Source organism: Protomyctophum bolini (assembly GCF_963924005.1).
Source record: "Protomyctophum bolini genome assembly, chromosome: 2".
In the NCBI taxonomy this organism is placed as follows: domain Eukaryota; kingdom Metazoa; phylum Chordata; class Actinopteri; order Myctophiformes; family Myctophidae; genus Protomyctophum; species Protomyctophum bolini.
In genome coordinates this window covers 34,188,280-34,208,135 of record NC_137863.1, presented here as the reverse complement: position 1 = coordinate 34,208,135, position 19,856 = coordinate 34,188,280, and the positions used below count along the sequence as shown (strand labels likewise).

The 19,856-nt window shown below is 44.0% G+C and overlaps 1 protein-coding gene across 1 annotated transcript; it reads right to left on the bottom strand.

Annotated features, from left to right (window-relative positions):
* Positions 1 to 17,946: 17,946 nt before the first annotated feature.
* On the bottom strand, positions 17,947 to 18,373 carry LOC308324146 (large ribosomal subunit protein eL28-like; the record flags this gene model as incomplete). The annotated part of the gene is made up of 1 exon (XM_080776098.1): positions 17,947 to 18,373. Exon 1 carries the CDS (start codon positions 18,361 to 18,363, stop codon positions 17,947 to 17,949), a length of 417 nt encoding a protein of 138 aa, XP_080632224.1. The 5' UTR covers positions 18,364 to 18,373.
* Positions 18,374 to 19,856: the final 1,483 nt, after the last annotated feature.

Here is a 19,856-nt window from a genome sequence, read left to right as displayed (position 1 = left end):
TGTGTTTGTGTCTCAAACTTTGTCTAATATTGTTTTAGAGCAGTGGTTCTCAAACATTGTCATGGCAAGAGCAAAGGACCCCCAATATTGTTTCAATCTACAAAAAGAATCCCAAAATCGCTGATAAGTTAAATTACATTACTTACTAATCGCTTATTTGGCAACACTGGCCAGCTTTTTGTTGCAGCTCCGTGGCTGGGAGTTGGGAACTTTCTGTTACAGTTAAATCAATATAAAAGTACCACAGAACTGAAAAGTGTCGCGACTGTGACCGCAAGTTAGAGACGTGTGTGGCTATAATGACGCACAGCTGTTATGTAATCGCGCATCTAGAAATTCTAAGCGTGTGTGTGTGTGTGTGTGTGTGTGTGTGTGTATATATATATACATTCCGTCGGTAATTCCCTGTAGGCTTCACGTGAATAATGTTGTGTGCGCGCGTGCGGAGAAATAGTTATTTAATGAATCGCATGTTGGTGTGTGTGTGTGTGTGTGTGTGGGGGGGGGGGGGGCAGTTGGCTGTGTGGCGGAAATAGGCAAAGTGTTCGGTGTAAGGGTGCTATTTTGGCACAGTCCGATTAATGACAATGAACAATGTTGATGTAACTAAGGGAATCGTCGAGTCATTTATTGTGTAAAGAAAGAGATTTAGATGGAATAAGCGAAATAGCGATCGTATAATCTCTCCTGTTCCTTCTTTCTCTCATCAATGTCCTGCGCGAGATCAGATTCTGTGCTGCGCAACCATGCCGTTATCCACGCGTCCATCCGATTGCTTTAATGTAAATGTCCCATCCACTGAGCAAAGGCGATATAAGCGCCTTATTCATTCACACACACACACACACACACACACACACACACACACACACACACACACACACACACACACGCACACACGCACATGCACGCACGCACACACACGGTCGCCTGCAGACCCAGCTCCCAGCGAGTGCTGCTGCTGCAAGCAGTGAGTGTAGAGTAGGCGTGGCGCAGCATTAGAAGGGCGCAGCAAATACGACATTGAGGGGTAGAAACCATCCCGGGCGACGGAGCCCAGGAGGAACAGAGCTGGTGACGTAAGAGGCATGGTGTTGCCAGGTTTGCGAATTGTAAGCGAGTTGTAGTGTATGTAAGTAGCGTGGTTTAAAGGGCTTGTTTGTGGCTGGTTGGGCTTGTTTGTGACCGTGTTGGGGCAGCAGTGATTCCGTGTTCCGTGTAGGAATGTTTCATAAAAGTATTATTTGCAGAGTAAATAAGACACTTGAAGGGCTAAAAAACAGGCTATGTCAGTTCGGGGAGCGTGCCGAATTTATTTTGCATATAGAGATGTGTGGTAAAAGTGTGGTTCGGTCGGAGATAGAGCATGAAGAATGAGCATGGGTACGACTTTTCACTTGTATAGTAGATATGGGCTGGGTAGTTTTGTGCACACAATACAGATTGAGCTATTGATGTCGGTTAATTGTAGCCTGTTTCATTCCTTCATGTTTGTATTTTTATTACAGTTGGTTCACTATATATATATTTTTTGTATTTCAGAATCATTACTTTCATATAGGCAGAGTTCTATGCAGAGATGGCACGGAAAAGTTGTCCCAGTCAAAATTTACATTTATGAGGAGAGTGGACGGGTGCTCGCATATTGTATGTCAACCACGTTGCAGCCTGTCAGAGACCTCTGTTACAATTAATTCCCCTACATGATTATTATTTAATATATAAAACAATAAACAGGGAAAGACCGTTCATACCATCGGAGCCAATCATCAAAAGGTCCCACGAAATGCCCACATTCCGACCGGGTAAATATTGGACTGGACGGGCTGCAGGTTATCCAAGTCAAAACCAAGGACAGCTTATTTTCAAACCATTCCATTGTGTTTGTTGTAGCATTGTAGTCATAGTTATTAGTCAGCCTTGGCAGTTGCTAGCTTTGAAGGGAAGTGATACATGTAATTATGAGCGAGTTGGTCCGCTTATTAAAAGGGGGCCACTTTGATTGTTGTTTAAAATGAGGAGTAGAGCCACTATATCCAAGCCGTGTAATTACTGCCTCTATCTGACTCGCCTGTCTTCATCTGTTTGCTTCATTGGAGAAGGTCGGATGTGTGTGTGTGTGTGTGTGTGTGTGTGTGTGTGTGTGTGTGTGTGTGTATACCCTCTACACACACAGCGTGTGACATCGGAAGTTATGTGGGATTGTATTGTTTTGTAGGTGTTTCCCCAGATTTCAGCAGGCAGCTGTATTAAAGAGTTATAGTGTTTTGAGTGATTTTTTATTAATAATGTATTTCATTTTATATAGAATTGCAATGGTTTTTGATATTTTGGTTTTTAAGTTGTCTATATGGACACTATGGTTTGTTGTCAATAATAATTCCTAGAAGTTTTATGTGAGTTGCTTGTTCTATTTCCTTGTTGTTTATAGTTATTTTGACTTGACGTAATTTGTTTATTATCGAAGACGATGCATTTTGTTTTGCTCTGCTGCCGACGCTATTTCCGGTTACCTTTACGCACGAATTTTAATTTCCCCGGTCAGCCTGTGTGTGTTGTTGTTATCAACATGGCTCAGAAGAGAATGAGTGGTTTCTTTGGTGGGTCCAAGGCCAAATCAACTAATCAAGTCTAGTTCATGCACCAGCAGTGTTCAGCAGGGGACGAGTGCTAACGTTGAAGAGGACATTGTCGTGGAGTTGTCGTCGTCGGACGAGGAGGACAATAATAAAAACAACAGCAGCATGCAGCAGCAGTGTTCAGCCGGGGCCGAGCTCGAGTCTATACCTGCACGCCCGGTGTATCCTGTATCGGGCGGCCACGGCCCCTGCACCTGCAGCCATGAGCCAGGCGACTACCGTTATACCCTCACGTAATGACATTCTTGACACGTAACACACGTTGAATATACAGTAAATGCTAGCCCAAAATTTGGTTTTTGGGCTAAGTAAATGCCATGATGAGGGAATTGACCACCCCGGAGCGCAAGATCACATTTGGGGTTTAAGGTAAAGCATTTACTATTTAACTATATCATTTCTCTAATAGTCACTATTGCAGTGAGAAATAATATAGTAGCCTATGTACTAATTACTATGGCCGCTGTGTCAACTGAACTGCTGAATGCTGCTACAATTTAATGTTGCATGTTTAATTTGATGAAGATACAACACCCGGGTCGCCGAGCCCAAGCGCGCAGCGCTGTCAGCACGTGTAGCCTAATGATGCATTTTGTCAGTTTGTTCATATAACTTGCGTGTGGACTGTGGAGAGGGAAAATGTGTGAAAACGCGCGTTCACGCGGCACATGCACGCGCATTTTTGCACGCTAACGTGCTCGCACCCCCTACCAGACGCTCAGCCCCTGCTAGTGTAAAGTACTTCCCACGGGCCTGCCTCGACTACCTGCATGAGGTGCGCAAGGTCTGGCCGACTGGCCCGCATTACAGACTGGTGTCATCAGCAAATAGTAGGCTACACAGTGGAGGTTTTGTAGGGCCTTACAAATGTCATTTATGTATAAGATAAATAGCTTTGGGCCAAGGACAGAACCTTGGGGAACTCCAAAGGTTACTGGTAGGGTGTTGGAGTCTAAACCATTTAAATGTACACATTGATTTCTTCCCACAAGGTAGCTTTGGAGCCAGGCTAGGGCGACTCCTCTGATTCCATATCTATATCATTTTTTAAGCAGTATCTCATGGTTGAACTTGATAGTATCAAAAGCTTTCTGTGGGTCTATGAAGACACCCACCATGTATTCTTTGCTGTCTATTGCTTAAGTTCTGAGATGTTTTCAACTAGCTCTGTTATTGCCATTGAGGTGGATCTGTTAGTCCTGAACCCTACTACTGATGCTCAATTGCTCACTTAACTGGTGATGTTTATCTATGAAATTGTCAAGCCTTTCCACAAAAGCCTTTTCTATTAATTTGTAAAACTGGGATAGCAGAGAGTAAATGGGCACTGAAGGCATGAAGGGTAGAGCTGCATTTATATATCTTGAATGCTAGTCCCATTTTCAGTTGCTTGACTCTGTCTTCTACACCAACCAATGCTATCAAATTGCATTGCACAGAGGTGGGTCATAGGCCCTTAGGCCTAGCAAAAGTCGGATTAGTTTGTTTTGGGAGGTCTGGAGCTTATTCTTTTTTTGTGACATTGATATGTTGGAGAACCAGGAGGTGCAGGCATAGTCAAATAAGGGCTGAATAAGGGCTCCAGCTAATGTCCTGACCGAGTGCCTTCTTGTTAACTAAGGAGGAGATTCTGCCCAAGAATCTTGTTCTTTGATTTACTCTTTTGATCGCTCTTGTTGCCATGCCTTCACCCGTCAGTTTATTATCCAGGATACAGCCCAGATATGTAACCTCTTCTTTGCTAGAGATTACTATGTAATCAACACTGACCTTGAAATCCTTTACATTTACCCTATTAAGGGAATGGTTGGACCCAAAAAGAATGGATTCTGTTTTACCAAGATGCAATGAGAGTTTATGTGTAAGCCAAGTTCGGATATTGGTTAGTTCTGAGCTGAGTGCCTCCTCAACTTGTGTTTTGTCTTCTCCCAAAATCAGGAATGCTGAGTCGTCTGCAAACAGGAACAATTTACAATTACAGGCAGCACTCATGTCGTTAATGTATAATAGGAATATTAGCGGCCCTAGTATGCTTTCTTGAGGCACCCCACAGTTCACTGAGTGTTATGACTCGGGTGTGGTGTGACCTGCAGCAAGGAGAGGCAAAGCAGAGTTAAGCCCACTGCCCGCCCGGGCAGATTTTATTCACAAACTCGGGGGGAGAGAATAAAGAGAGAATAAAGCACAGTAACGGCGTGACGTTTAACTGTCTAACTGTCTAACTCTAAGCACCGAGGGCCTATGCCTGGCTGTCTAACTTTACCAACCGTAGACTGGGGAAGAACTGGCGCCGAGCTGCAGACAGGCCTGGCTCTTGTAGGCTCACTAGAATTTCGCCGGCCTTCGGCCGGCGAATCCTAGTTACATTGCAGCGCAATATGGGAAGAAGGAAACTGCGGGAGTTGACAGAGTCCACTTCATGTTTCAGCTGTGTTTTTAAACTCAGTAGTGTGCCCTGCACATGTAGTAACGGATGGGTTATAAATTATTATAATAACAGAAAGTGTTTTTTATTTCTCATAAATACGCAAACATGGTGAAACAACTACAGTCACAGAGAGCAGTGCCAAGGTAGCTGCTGCCTGCTAACGATGCAAACAACAGCCTTGCCTGTCGTGTGTGTGTGTGTGTGTGTGTGGGGGGGGGGGGGATAGCACTAATTTTCGACATTTTACTGTGTCATAAATATTTACATCTGTAGCCTATATTGTGATTACATTTGACCGTACATTTGACTCTTGTGTTATATTCTTGTGAAATATTCAGTAAAGTATTGTGGTGAAATATTCACCCCAAGTTGATAAGATATGCAGAGAATATAATACCAAGAACCCCCAGTTTGAAATGCATTAGGCCACAGACCCCCATTTGATACCATTTGCTCTCTGGGAAAATCAGGGTCCATTTGGTTCCATTTGTATGCTCTTGGAGTATGATGACTGTGCTAACAGTATTATGATAAAATATGTCTCAGTTTGAAGATTCAAAAAAACATATTTCATATGTGTGAGCTTGTAAAGTAGAACGTTCAACCTAGAGACAGTGTTGCCAAGTCTGATCATTATAAGCTACTTTGGACTTGTTTATCTATTGCAAATGTAACACTGAAACAGCGTCCACGTTCGGTTTAATAACTCCCGACCTGTTTTATCAGAAAAATAACTTGAAGTGGTTTATGGTAGCTGACATGTGTAGGTCCGTTGCCTGAAAATATCACATGTGTAGCTAAACGGATCTCTGAGTTAAAAAATTAAATGTGCAAAATGTTACATCCTTGGCGGCTCTCCCCTATTAGTTTACTCACAGCACAGCACCGTCACTCCTGTCAGTTATTTCGTCCTAATAACTTGAAGTGGTTTATGGTAGCTGACATGTGTAGGCCCGTTGCCTGAAAATATTACATGTGTAGCTAAACGGATCTCTGAGTAAAAAAATGAAACGTGCAAAATATGTTCTAAATTTGTATTGTATTGTGTAGTGTATTCTAAAATTAGTTTAGGGTTGTATAACATGGTACAACTCAATCAATCAAACGTTTGTTTAATCAATGTATTGCCCCATTGAAGAAAAAGAAATGGCCCAACTGGTACACCCGATACTATTTAATATTTCCCTTATGTTTGATACATTTTCTTGTCACATCCATGGTATGAAAACAATGCTAAGGAGTTGCTTCAATGAAATATAATTGCTTTAAGCTGAAAACGATATGTTTAATGGTGTTTTGTAGCGTTGTTACATTTATCATGCATGCCGTTACAATTAATCCGATATGCGCAGCAAATGTAACACTGAAACAGCGTCCACGTTCGGTTTAATAACTCCCGACCTGTTGTGTGTAAGTCGCGTGGTTAAAAGGCCGTGTGTTTCTGTGGTAAGCAACGAATGTTAGGTCTGCGCACACTGTACGTTGCTATGGCAAGTGGCTGCCTGTCATCAAATGGTGCTAACGTTAGCATGTGTGCTATCAGGCAAAAGCTGAGAGATGTGAAACTACTACTGGGGAAAATGTCATACAAAACGCAACACCTAAATTTGGAATGTTATTGTGACCTATTGAGCACAAACAGACCATCATGATTTGCTTGCTGGACCTATAATTAATTTATTTGCATTAAATGTCCACTCTCCCATGCACACTGTACGTTGCTACGGCAAGTGGCAGCCTGTCATCAAATGCTGCTAACGTTAGCATGTGTGCTATCAGGCAAAAGCTGAGATAGATATGAAACTACTACTGGGGAAAATGTCATTCAAAACACAACACCTAATTTCGGAATGTTATTGTGACCTATTGAGCACAAACAGACCATCATGATTTGCTTGCTGGACCTATAATTAATTTATTTGCATTAAATGTCCACTCGCCCATCAAAAAGATGCGACAGAGTGTGAGCTCGACGGACAGAACAGAGCTGGTGACGTAAGAGGCAGGGTGTTGCCAGGTTAGCGAAATCTAAGCGAGTTGTAGTGTGTGTAATTGCATTGGTCCAAAGCAAACGTCAATTGAAGTAAAATAAAAGGTTTTTAATTTTCAGGTCATGTACGCTTTTCATGAGACAGAAATAAATGTGAAATGCAATGTATAGGCTATTGTAAAATGCCAGGGTGATATAATACCCAGTCCTGTGTGATTGTAAGCGAGTTGCAATGTATGTAAGTGGCGTGGTTTTTTCTGGGCGTGTTGGGCTTGTTTGTGTCCCTGTGTGGCAAACAGCAGTTTCTTGGGGAGCCGGGACTGTGTGTGTGTGTGTGTGTATATATACACTCCGTCGGTAATTCCCTGTAGGCTATACCCACATATTGGTAGGCTATCTCAATATTGGCGTGACGCATTTCACGTGAATAATGTTGTGTGCGCGCGTGCGGAGAAATGGAGTTATTTAATGAGTCGCATGTTGGTGTGTGTGTGTGTGTGTGTGTGTGTGTGTGTGTGCACGTCAGGCGTGCGTGTGCGTGCAGGCGTATGTATACATGTGTACTGGGTCTGGGCAGTTGGCTGTCTGGCGAAAATAGGCAAAGTGCTCGGTGTAATGGGGATATTTCGGCCCAATCCAATGAATGGCAAAGAACAATGTTGATGTAACTAAGGGAATCGTCGAGTCATTTATTTTGTAAATAAAGAGATTTAGATGGAAGAAGCAAAATAGCGATCGTATAATCTGTCCTCTTCCTTCTTTCTCTCATCAATGTCCTGCGCGAGATCAGATTCTGTGCTGCGCGAGATGTGTTTCTCTGTGGGGGCGGGCCTGGGAAGAGAGGGAAGCCTGGCTCCAGGTTGCCAGGTTAGCGAATTGTAAGCGAGTTGTAGTGTGTGTAATTGCATTGGTCCAAAGCAAACGTCAATTGAAGTAAAATAAATGGTTGTTAATTTTCAGGTGATGTACGCTTTTCATGAGACAGAAATAAATGTGGAATGCAATGTATAGGCTATTGTAAAATCCCAGGGTGATATAAGACCCAATCCTGTGTGATTGTAAGCGAGTTGTAATGTATGTAAGTGGCGTGGTTGTTTTCTGGGCGTGTTGGGCTTGTTTGTGTCCCTGTGTTTGGCAACAGCATAGGCAGCATTGATTCCGTGTTGCGTGTAGGAAAGGCTCGGGGATGTGGGTGTTTGGGTGTTTGTCCCGAGAATGTGTGTATTAAAGAAATGCATTGGCGGCGTGAGTGTGGAAGTGAGGCATTATTAGTGCCAATGCCGAGATTATTCTTTGTGGGCTGGTGCTGAGTTTTGTCGAACGACGTTTTTTGAGGAGATAGGCCAGGACCACTGCGAAGGCCTACGAAGGGTAAGTGTGTGACGTCACTGGCGTGTGAGTGTGTGTGGGTGTAGTGTGTAAGATGGTGTTGTGGGTGTTGCAATAGCGACGTAGCGGTTGTGGCTTTGGGTTTTTTTCTTCTGTATGGGTACGACTTCTCACTTGTATAAATAGATAGAGGTGATTGCAGACTGGGGAGGTTGTAACTGGGAGACAGGTGCTGTGGAGTGCTCTAGAGCCCTCTGGTGGCGCTGAAGTGGCCAGAACACCCACAGCATACAGATGTGAAGTCGATGGGGGGCGAGACGTAACAGGCTAACAGCCTATACTATTCGTTTAGGGGGACTTTGGGGCCGTCTGGGGGGGACACTATACTACTAGTATACTACAGTACCAGTATACACTTGGGGGGACACTGGTATTATACTACTAGTATACTACAGTATACTACTAGTATACCAGTATAGTACCAGTATACACTGGGGGATTACTGGGGGACTGCACTTCCTTGGTGATACAACTCCAAGTTGCCCCTCTCTATACCCTCTCCCCTGTTCTCTCCCCCTCTCTCTCACGTCTCTCTACCTCCATTCTCACTTATATAGGCTCATGTGGCATAAACATTATGCAAAACTCAGCCAATCACAATGCAAAGTGACACACTTTCGAAATTGTATACAGTAGAATAGTAGATGGATATTATTGTCCACTTCACATCACCACAACTCCTATAGCCCTGTAGAGGCGCACGCACACACGTACACGCGCAGTCGCACACGCACACCTCAGACAGCTGTAGTATCATTCATCACCAGCTCAGCAGCCGCACCCTTTGCCAGCCGGCGTTACAAATCTTGTGTATTGTTCAGTCGACCCTCCATGCTGCGAGGAAGCCCTCTCCATGAATGCTTCCTCACTCCTCAGACACGTCCTCAAGCCTCAAACGTTCTGCCCTCCCAAGCACCCTAGCGCACATCACATGGAGGGACCTGGTTAGGGAAAACACTGAATGCTTACTTATGCTTAATATATAATGCAACCCAGTATGCCTATTCTGGGGGGAACATTTGCACACACACAAAAAAAGGTTTTGGTAAAGGAATTTGATGTAGACGGAAAAAAAGCGGTCGAAGTACAGTTTCAACTCAGGTATGTTTTAGTGTAAAGTATAGAGACTCGGAGGGAGCATACAAGGGAATGAGACTTATATTGGAACGGAGTCCAGGGAGAGACAGGGCTTTGTGTAGAACAATGGGCCGGCTTTATTCTCTTGACAGGATTGGTGGGGTATTTTTAGGCAAGTGGTGCGAGTTCAAGCGTGCAAAGTCAGGAGGATTCTTTTATAATAGCTTTAAGCCTGCCTATAGTGACGTGCTGTGTTGCGCTGTGTGTGTATTGAGAGTTTGTGTATCAGTGTATGTGTCTGTGTGTGTCCATGCATGTTTTTGTGTGTGATGATTTGTATTTCCCAGTCTGCCTGGCTGCCCTTTTGCTTGTCAGCCTGGGTGCCTATCTGTCTATCTGTACGTGTTTGTGTGTGCGTGCGTGCGTTCGTGAGTGTCTAATTATGTGCCTGACTGTATACCTACTATACCTATAGATGCAAGTCTGTTTGCCTCCCGGAGTCCCGTCCTGTCAGTCAGTCTGTTTACCTATATCTACAGTTATTCCATTGCTACTATGGTGTGTGTGTGTGTGTGTGTGTGTGTGTGTGTGTGTGTGTGTGTGTGTGTGTGTGTGTGTGTGTGTGTGTGTGTGTGTGTGTGTGTGTGTGTGTGTGTGTGTGTGTGTGTGTGTGTGTGTGTGTGTGTGTGTGTGTGTGTGTGTGTGTGTGTGTGTGTGTGTGTGTGTGTGTGTGTGTGTGTGTGTGTTCGTTCTACATACCATCTCAGAGCTGGGTTGTTAGAGACTGGTTGTTAGAGGGTTCCAACAACTTGGGATTCCCAAAAAGGAGGCAAAAGGCTGGCAAAGTATTGTGGCATCTCCGCTATAATTGGCAGCCGTCATATATGGTGGAGACTGGAGACGCTGTTACTTATACCCATAGAGTAGTGAGTGACTATTGTACCATGAAAACACATGCTGTAACCCTACTGCACCTATACTATTTGTGTCCTTGTCTCCTTTGTGTGGACATAAATAAATGGTTAAATTGTGTGTGTGCGCGTGTGCGTGCGTGCGTGTGCTGCTTCAGTCCAGAGATAATGAAGAAAGAACCGTGACACAGAGTTTTTTCTTAATATTCCTACAAACTCCTGACAGTCCTGTCTGACAACGCTTATAATAAAGAGAAGAACCGTTTAAAGGTGCAACAGACATGGAATTCTACTTATTTTTCCTATATTATCATTCTTAGCGTCCGTTCTCATGAAAATGTTGACTATACAACCTTTGAGTAAGATTTAAATTAAATGTTGTGTTTTTTTGCTAGAGTTAATCATTTCTCTATTATGCAGAATTATTTGGTTCTGTGATGGTCAGAATGAATGATGGGTAATGAAGGCTAGATGGAGGAAGAGAGGGATGTTGGAAGGATGCTGTCAGAGCAGGAAAAGAACAAACTCAGTGATTATATTGTGATGGTCAGCATCATGGTTAGTCGTGGTCATTATCACGTCAGTATCATGGTCATTATCATGTCAATATAAGGGTCAGTATAATGTCAGTATTATGGTCAGTATCATGTCAGTATTATGGTCAGTATCACGTCAGTATCATGGTCATTATCATGTCATTATCATGTCAATATAAGGGTCAGTATCATGTCAGTTTCAGGTCAGTTTCAGGTCAGTATAATGGTCAGTATCATGGTCAGTATAATGGTCAGTATAATGTCAGTAGGCTATGGTCAGTATCATGTCAATACCACACCACAGTATCATGTCAGTATTATGGTCAGTATCATGTCAGTATCATGGTCAGTCAGTATCATGGACAGTATCACAGTCACTATCATCGTTGGTATCATGGATAGAGATTGATGACCCGAGAACCACCATAGGCAGCTAATTGTCATTCAAAGAAAAGGTCACGCATAAATGAGTTTTCTGACATACTGTATAAGCCAGCTCCAGATTCTATTTGCCCAAACTGTTAAATTGTCACGCTGTCTCCATAGTTGCAGAACCACCGTGGTCTCACTGTGAGACCAAGCAGACACATCTGGTCAGCTTTACTTGAAGGGTTTTATTAAGTTACAGCCCTGCCAGCTGCTAAACAGACCCCCACGCCATCACCCCAGCTCTCTGCCTACAGCTGATGCTTTGTACAAATCCCAAACCCCACAGATGCAAGTACACACAATAAAATGGACCCGTACAAATGGATAAAGTAGAGTATTCCACTGTATACTATGAAACCAGTAATCCTGGTCTCTAAACTGCCTCCCCCTGGCCAGCCAGGGCGCCTGATGGAGGGGAAAGGAACTGGTTGGAATAACGTGTTCCTTCCACACGCTACGTCCAACCAGGGAAACTCCCCCCTGTCAAGTGGAGGAGCAACTTGGACACTCAGGCATGAAGGAAGCATGAGTTCAAGTCCGTTGCTCTCCCCATGTCCCCCATATATGGGGACTAGGTTGGCGGAGGGTGTGTAGAGCCCAGGATCACATTAGATGATTGACACAGGGGTGAAAAATGGGTTACAAAATCGTGGGATAAAACATAATAAAAAAAAAAAAAAAACTGTGGTTTCTACAAACAAAGCAATTAGGTGGAATGTGTTAGCAACTCAAACATCATAATTATGAACAAACTCAGAACATATATCATACACATACAAGCAGTAGAACATAACAATAGACCATATGGAATGACAATATACATACTGGTATAAACAGCACAGTCAATGCAGATACAAAGAACAAGGGCTTACATTATTCAAGGACGCACGGCTGCAGAGAAGTGTGGTGCTGTAGGGTACTCAATGAGAGCTGCAGAGAAGTGGGGTTCTGTAGGGTACTCAATGAGAGCTGCAGAGAAGTGTGGTTCTGTAGGGTACTCAATGAGAGCTGCAGAGAAGTGTGGTTCTGTAGGGTACTCAATGAGAGCTGCAGAGAAGTGTGGTTCTGTAGGGTACTCAATGAGAGCTGCAGAGAAGTGGGGTTCTGTAGGGTACTCAATGAGAGCTGCAGAGAAGTGTGGTTCTGTAGGGTACTCAATGAGAGCTGCAGAGAAGTGTAGTTCTGTAGGGTACTCAATGAGAGCTGCAGAGAAGTGGGGTTCTGTAGGGTACTCAATGAGAGCTGCACAGAAGTGCGGTTCTGTAGGGTACTCAATGAGAGCTGCAGAGAAGTGTGGTTCTGTAGGGTACTCAATGAGAGCTGCAGAGAAGTGTGGTTCTGTAGGGTACTCAATGAGAGCTGCAGAGAAGTGGGGTTCTGTAGGGTGCTCAATGAGAGCTGCAGAGAAGTGTGGTTCTGTATGGTACTCAATTAGAGCTGCAGAGAAGTGTGGTTCTGTAGGGTACTCAATGAGAGCTGCAGAGAAGTGGGGTTCTGTAGGGTACTCAATGAGAGCTGCACAGAAGTGTGGTTCTGTATGGTACTCAATTAGAGCTGCAGAGAAGTGGGGTTCTGTAGGGTACTCAATGAGAGCTGCAGAGAAGTGTGGTTCTGTAGGGTACTCAATGAGAGCTGCAGAGAAGTGTGGTTCTGTAGGGTACTCAATGAGAGCTGCAGAGAAGTGGGGTTCTGTAGGGTACTCAATGAGAGCTGCAGATAAGTGTGGTTCTGTAGGGTACTCAATGAGAGCTGCAGAGAAGTGGGGTTCTGTAGGGTACTCAATGAGAGCTGCAGAGAAGTGTGGTTCTGTAGGGTACTCAATGAGAGCTGCAGAGAAGTGTGGTTCTGTAGGGTACTCAATGAGAGCTGCAGAGAAGTGGGGTTCTGTAGGGTACTCAATGAGAGCTGCAGGTTCTGCATAGCATGCTGCCTGTGTGAAGGCTGGAGACTGTGAGTTGCTGGTTATATATGGCACCCCTAAACTGTGATTGGCTAGTGAGTTGAGTGGTGTGATGGCAAACAGGTGTCTCATTATGGATGCAGCGAATAGGGAATGTCCACCAGAGACTGCCATTCAGACAGCATGAGATAATTCACAACATACCTGTTTTGGACATAAGCTTTCCACACAACATTGTCAGTACACATCATGTAATCAATTATCAGTGTGTCACAATCTAACGCACATGACTGTGTTACCACCATATGGAGCTGATTAACAAAGAATCGAGATGTAACTCCATTCATCACTGAAGCTAAGAAGAGACGAGAGGCAACCATGTGTCAAGCTAGAGAAGTGCAAATCCCAGGAAGGGAAGAAAGCAAAGCAGCGCAGGATGAAATAATGACAGTGGGAGGATGATGAATGGAGCTATGAGCAAAATGACACGGGAAGAAGTGGGGAAGCAGAAAGAGATGAACCATCTCATGCTAATCTACCGAATAGCACTCTGTGAGGACGTCTATATGCATGAAGGATGAACTGATGGCAGAGATACGTCTGGGAGATACCCGCAGCGGTGGGGGAAAGTACTCAAAGGTTTTACTTAAGTAAAAGTATCAATACAGCCATGTAGACATACTGTACTCTGTTACAAAAGTACAAAGGTATTGGTATCAAAATGTAGTTAAAGTACAAAAGTAAAAGTAATCAGAATCTTTATTGTCACATCACATTACAAGTCACATGGGTGAAATTCTTGTTTGTGCAGGCTCATCATTGCAGTTAAAAGAAGAAAGTGCATAGTATGTATAATCTACATGGTACAATATGTAAAAATAATTAAATAAAGTGATGTAGCCTACTGTATGTGTATATACAGTATATAAAGTAGTCTCTACTAAAAGGAGACCAATGTACAAGTAGCAGAATGTACAAGTTTTTACACAAAGTGTTGCGATGGAACGCATTGTGAGCTTGTACTGTAACGGCTATTTTCAAATGGCCGAAATGTAGGCCTACTATGCCTACATAATGTTTTGTAATAATAATCAAAATCTACATTTATTAACTATACATTATAAAATAATTGTAAGGGGGTAAAAGTATAATATTTGCCTCTGAGCTGTAGTGGAGTAGAAGTACAAGTATAAAAAATGGGAAATACTCCAGTGAAGTAAAAGTACAGTACTTAAGTACTATTACTTAGTTACTTTACACCACTGGAGATACCCCATAGTCCGACCTGCAGACCCGCAGATCTCACTATCCCATGGCACACCACGACATTACAAAATAACTGTTTCTAAAATTTAAAATCTGTCCTTTCCTCTGTCAAGCTACTACATAATAAATTACGTCCAACAGCAAAGGGAGGGAGCAGGGAGAGAGAGAAAGACAGCAGAGAGAGAGAGAGATTAGAGCAGCAAAACATTGCACGGCACTAACATCTCAGTCACATTTCAGTGAAGCGACACTACGTAATTCCTATAGTCGCTATGCGCTATGCTATTCATCTACCCTCTTTTATCTATCTGGTTCATTCAATGGGACCTATAGTGCCTACTCCTCCCATGGTTTTTAGTTCCCTAATGGATTTCATTGGAGCTCCTATGATTCCACATTAATAATTCATCAGGCCTCCGTTTCCTGCATATACCGCTGTACAAGGTGCACCACCAGCTACTGCTGCTGATGTCGGTTTACTGCAAACAGACAGTGTGTCTGGCGCACGCACGCACGCACGCACGCACGCACGCACGCACGCACGCACGCACGCACGCACGCACGCACGCACGCACGCACGCACGCACACACACACACACACACACGCACACACACACCTTCATTGTTACAGCTGTGTGTGTGTGTGTGTGTGTCTGCGCGTGTGTGTGTTTCAGAGCTCCAGCTCAACCTTGACATCCATCGTAGCCCTGTAAGGTTCCAGCAGAGGACACACTTCCTCGGACAGCTGCTGGGGGGCGAAGGTTTTGGGGTCCAGGACGGCATCCAGCTGTCCCAGGATGGGGCTGAAGTAGGGGTCCGCTTGGACCCTGGCCAGGAGGTCGTTATCCCCTCCTTCCCGTTTAACCAGCGCTCCCGCCAGCTGAGACAGCGCCCAGACCTTCTGGGTCTCGGGCTGGGCGGGGTCGGCCAACAGCGCCCCCAGGTGGCGGGCCAAACTACAGCAGCACTCTGCACGCATGGGGTTCCTCTTGTAGGGCATGGCGCTGGATCCAATCTGCTCTTTCTCAAAGGGCTCCTCGATCTCTTTCAGGTTGGCCAGCAGGCGGAAGTCGGTGCAGATCTTATGGACGGTGGCTACCAGGCTGGCCAGAGTGGACAGAGAATCAACGTCCACCTTACGGCTGTACGTCTGTCCCGTCACCAGGTATGATTTCTTGAAGCCGGCCCGAAAATGAAGGCCTGGCCCTCATCAAAGCCTGTACTCTCAAAAGAATGTCCCCGCTACCACCCTTAGATCTCTATATATGGAGCTGACCTGTTCTGACATCTAACCTCATCAAACCCTTATACACTCAAGACATGCTCCTTATATGGCCAGTACAGAATTCATTCCATGTTGATCTGACCACCCCATGCCAAAGCGCCAGCACTCGCCCAGCAGTCTGCAGTCAACGAGGCGGATGTGTGCACCCTGACGTCACGCTGACGTCACGCTGACGTCACGCTGTCTACCGTTTACGTGGCACCAGAAAAAAACGGAAGGTCTACACACACACACACACACACACACACGCACGCTATGAGAACTTATTTCCATTTCCTGGATTGCATTTCTGTTAAAGGGCCACTTCACCCCTTTTGCAACCAGATTTTAAAGATGTTTGGGAGACAAGAAACACTTTCCTGGGGTTTTTATGTGGGTAATATGTGTTTTTAGATATTTTAGTATTTCAAAGTGGCCATGATGTCATGGACACTGGGCTCACTTCCTTCCTTCCATATATAAACATGTAGGCCTATAATAGTAATAATAATAAGCATAATTACCTATCCCCCAAAACAAGAAATGACTATAACTTTGCTTTACTTAACTTAGAAAGGTGATCTAAGAGTCTAAGGGCCGATTCATACTCCTATTTTAGAGCCGAATAAAAGTCGGTTCGGCTCTGTAGAGCCTTCAATGTGACGTCATTTGAGGTTCGGGGGGGCGGGTACCGTCCTAAAGTCGTCTCTTCGGTGCTACTGAAAATTTCTGACGAGCCAAAATCATTTCGGCACGACAGCGCCGAAACAGCGGTAAAATAGGTGTATGAATCGGCCCTAAGTCTATGTTTGTGATGTACTCTACAATGAATGAATTATTTACGTGTCTGACTGCCTTTTGCAGCCCATCCCTTATGGGATTATTCAGGCACAATTTACAGTACAATATATTTCCTGACACCAAAATAATAAACAAAAGTAAATAAGTAACATAAGTAAACACAATCAAGAGTACTGTACATTAAAGTAGTCCATTTTGTCGAGATAGAGACTAAAGTGGAAGGCGAGAGAGAGAGAGAGAGAGAGCAGTGGTGTAAAGTAACAAAGTACAATTACTTCGCTACTGTACTTAAGTACACGTTTTGAGAATTTGTACTTTTATTGAGTATTTCTCTTTTTCTGTACTTTTACTTTGTTACATGTACAAGTAAAAAATCTTTCTTTTAATCCGCTACATTAAAATTGGACACCTTTCGTTACTCGCTACACATATTTCCGATTTCACAATCCCCGCATTTTCCGCATAAAGTTTATAACGGCATCGCTCACTCACATTCACTCTCTCTCTCTCTCTCTCTCTCTCAATCTCTGCTACAAATTCATCTGTTACCATGATACCATCATGCATAATTTGCATAAGCCGTGAAAGAAATGAGGTCAAAATAAGGACATTTCACATTTAGGCACATTTGCAATAAATTATGAAATAATTAGGTTGAAACTCATAAATAGCTATATGTTTTGCTTTACATTTATTGAGAAGGATCTTACAGTCCAAGTCTGTTTAGATGTCCATAAAATAATGTCTTGTTATAATCAACTCAATTCATGTAACCTTGATGACTTTAATCCTGGCGCAAGTCTTGAAGGAATCAAGCATGTCTGGTCTGGCTACTTTCGTGTGCACAACTGAAGCTGAGGGCTTAGCAGTCACTAGGCCTACTTATTTGCGCTCAACACACATGGTAAAAATCCACACAGGTGCAGAATGTCTTTTGTCTTTTTTTTTTCTTTTTGTATTTTCCAAACGAAAAGCTTTTATTCAGTTTAACACAAATCAAATTGCCCATTATGCACTCTTTGTAGGGCATTAAGCAACTAGTCGACTATTCAACTAGTCAACTAGTAAAATCCACTAGTTGACCTTGTTGGCACTAGTTTTTTTTTCTTTTCGATTTTGTAGGCCTCAAGATCAGGTAGATTATAGTTATAGTCACCAATGTACACAGTGTTTAAATGTACAAATATTTATTTCAAAAAAAAAAAATATATATATATATATATATATATATATATATATATATATATATTAATTTTTTTACATAATAGGTAGTTAAACAACTAGTCGACTAGTAAAAATGACTAGAAGTGAATGCCCTAGCTCTTTGTAGCCCTGGTGCGCTTCTTCTTCTTCTTCCCCACAACGGGCTTCTGGCTCTTCAGGATGGCACTGGCCCGACGCAGAGCAGCCATGCGCAGGTCCTCCCTGTACTTGTTGTTGCTGACGACATGCCTGACGCTGCACAGGGCGGCGCGGGGGTTCTTGTTGATCGCGATCTTCTCATATTGCTTTCCCGGTTTGCGCAGACCTGCGCGTTTCTTCAACACGATGACGATGCCCTCGCCATCGGCTGCAGGCTGCACGCCAACGGTCTGCTCGCGCACCAGTCCATTGAAGCGGAAGGAGTTCTTGGACTTCAAGTTGTTGGCCTCAGTGCTGTAGGTCTGTCCGTTCCTCTTGAGCAGGTAGCTGGAGCAGTTCCTGATCACCATCCACTGCAGATGAGCCGACATCTTGGACGAAACCTTTTCCGAAACCACAAACCGAGTGGAGCCAATTCTCGTGGCCCAGTGTCGCCCGGCCGTTATTATGATTTAAAACCGATTGTCAAACCGGTTTGAGTCCCGCGGTTGTGTGAAGAGAAGGCAAGTAGAAGGCAAGTCTTCAAAGTCTATTTAGTCTTGCGAACACTGGCAGAGACGACAAAGAAAGACATTTTTATTTTGAATTCACTTTTATAGTGTTGGCTGATGTCACGCCACTGTCGATCAGGCCCAAATATAGTCTATCATGTTCAGTTCGGTTAGATTCATATAAGGACTGTCTAACATGTGAGAGTCATGTCAGTATCTCCATGTATGGAGTTTCCTAGATTCCAGAAGCTCTCGGAAGCTCCAATACGAATAAAACATGATCATAAAACATGATACAAGACCTAAAAACACTCAATAGACAGGGAAGACACAGGGAAGAATATCAGTCAAGAAATCTCTTGCACTTTTACCTAAATAAGCAATATTTCAAGAGAGGGTATGCTTTACCGTCATTAACACATTTTATCCCTAGGCCGTATATACTTCTCTTAATGGCACAGGGGAGAGACTATAGGAACGTGAGGAGTGTGTCAACGACAACAGTTCCTGCAGCAACGCAGGCGTGCCATTAAGACGCACGTGGGTGAAATCACCCCTCAGCTGCTTCTGACAGACATACTAGGGGTTGGAACATGCATCCAGCAAGACCAACCCAATAGTCACTTTGAGTGGCACCACACAAAGCCAAAACGGAACCCTCACCAACCTTAATCCAGTCGTTTTAACGGACCCCTCACCAACCTTAATCTGGTCGTTTTAACGGACCCCTCACCAACCTTAATCTGGTCGTTTTAACGAACCCCTCACCAACCTTAATCTGGTCGTTTTAACGGACCCCTCACCAACCTTAATCTGGTCGTTTTAACGAACCCCTCACCAACCTTAATCCGGTCGTTTTAACGGACCCCTCACCAACCTTAATCCGGTCGTTTTAACGGACCCCTCACCAACCTTAATCTGGTCGTTTTAACGAACCCCTCACCAACCTTAATCTGGTCGTTTTAACGAACCCCTCACCAACCTTAATCCGGTCGTTTTAACGGACCCCTCACCAACCTTAATCTGGTCGTTTTAACGAACCCCTCACCAACCTTAATCCGGTCGTTTTAACGGACCCCTCACCAACCTTAATCCGGTCGTTTTAACGGACCCCTCACCAACCTTAATCTAGTCGTTTTAACGGACCCCTCACCAACCTTAATCCTGAACATGTCCTGAGAAGAGACATTGTGCTGAAAGTAACCGTGTATTTGGACGTTGTGGCCGGCGGTGTCATCACATCATTGTCCTTTTTTGCAGCTTGAAGTTCAGCCTTCCATTCAGCCAGAGTTGTGGTGGCTGTGGCCTGGCAGTATAGGCCTACCGATAGTTATTGTGGCTTGCAGGGTCCCGCTAGCCTGAGGTAGCCACCG